Raw genomic sequence first — 1505 nt, 5'->3', positions numbered from 1 at the left:
CCACTAATGAAGTCCCGGCCAACCTCCGACTCTACTCGGTCTCCGACGGCATTCTCTACTTTCATGGTTGTACCTCTGTGGCTAACTCAAGGTCTGAGAAAGCTCTGCCTGTGCTACCTCCTACTACACCGGCCATCAATTGTCTACGAGACCTTCATGATGCTATGGGCCATCCCCCTGCCAGTGCTACAGTCACTCTATTTCAAACTTTCTACTATCTACCTAAACTAAGAGCTCATCTTCGCCGTATCATTGGTGATTGTGATACCTGTCAACGTAAACGCCGTCGGAATGCCTATAGGTCTCAAGGAGGTGTTGTTCAACCAGCTGGCCTTTCTTTCGACGTCGGTAACGTAGTGGTCGTGGACCTTCAAGGTCCTCTGGTGGATCCGTGTGCCCCTGCCTCTGATGCTAAAAACTGGATTCTCACCATCTTAGACCCTGTCAGCTTCTCCGTGGACTATGATGTGCTCAACTATCCTACAACCTCGCTGATCATCAATGCCCTCGAGAGAAACTTTGCTGTCCGTGGCATACCTATGGTTCTAGTTAGCGATGTCGGTTCAACATTCACTTCAGCCTCATTCCTCTACTTCCTACGTTCTTGGAACGTTCGTTCTTGCTGGTTACCACGTGATGCTAGAGGTTATGGTGGTTTCCACGAGAGGTATCATGGCCAACTACTAGAACAAATACGTGCAAGGCTTCTGGACGCTTCTCATCTACCCGACCCTATTCCCCTAAGGACTATCGTTGCCGAGAGTGTCAGCGCCCTAAACCGTCTTCCTCTCTATGATCTAGGCGGTATCTCTGCTCATGAACTACACTACTGTCGTCGCCCTCGCTATCCGATAGGTATCGACGATTCTGATGAGAACAGCGTGACTCTTGACAAACTTAAAGACTGGCTTCCTTCTCTCTGCATCCTAGACCCCCAACGAGAAGTCCTTCATGACGAGCTCGCAACTATGGCTAATGAAGTTGCCACTAGGAGATGTTCCTCACTACTCAACTTTTGGGATCTGTGGTGTGAACGTTCTGATCGCGTCCGTCAACGCTTTGAGAAGCTACCTCTACCTCGAGCTACTTTACTCCGCTATAAGCCTGGTGATCTGGTATTGAAGTTCCGCCGAGGCAGTCTCAAGCAACAATCCTGCTGGTCTGGTCCCTTTCGTGTGGTCGACAGCTCCGAAAGCAACACTCTGTACCGTCTGGAAACTCTCGATGGCCGCCGTCTAAGATATCTCGAGACCGTCTTCAATTTACGCCGCTATACTCCTCCAGTGGACAACGTCGATTCCTACGCCTACAATCCAGACGAGGCCCCTATCCCTGAAGCTCCTCTACAAGACGCCGGTAATGACGATGACGATTTGGTCTATCTTAATCTATGACGATGTAGCTACTAATCTATATCTAATCTACACCTCACATCTATTACTTTGCATGTCATTCATTTTGAGTCTAGTCCGTATCCAATAGTAACACCGCAAGGTGTTAGGTTT

At 49.0% G+C, this 1505-nt stretch overlaps 1 protein-coding gene across 1 annotated transcript; it reads left to right on the top strand.

The window, feature by feature from the left end:
- Positions 1-164: 164 nt before the first annotated feature.
- Pmar_PMAR011255 (gag/pol/env polyprotein, putative) lies at positions 165-1394 on the top strand (the record flags this gene model as incomplete). The annotated part of the gene is made up of 1 exon (XM_002779729.1): positions 165-1394. The coding sequence occupies one exon, from the start codon at positions 165-167 to the stop codon at positions 1392-1394; it is 1230 nt and encodes a 409-aa protein (XP_002779775.1).
- Between the last annotated feature and the right edge of the window lie 111 nt (positions 1395-1505).

The sequence above is a fragment of the Perkinsus marinus genome, assembly GCF_000006405.1.
Source record: "Perkinsus marinus ATCC 50983 genomic scaffold scf_1104296945576, whole genome shotgun sequence".
In the NCBI taxonomy this organism is placed as follows: Eukaryota; Perkinsozoa; order Perkinsida; family Perkinsidae; genus Perkinsus; species Perkinsus marinus.
The sequence above is the reverse complement of the archived record's forward strand: the minus strand, read 5'-3'. Positions and strand labels throughout refer to the sequence as shown.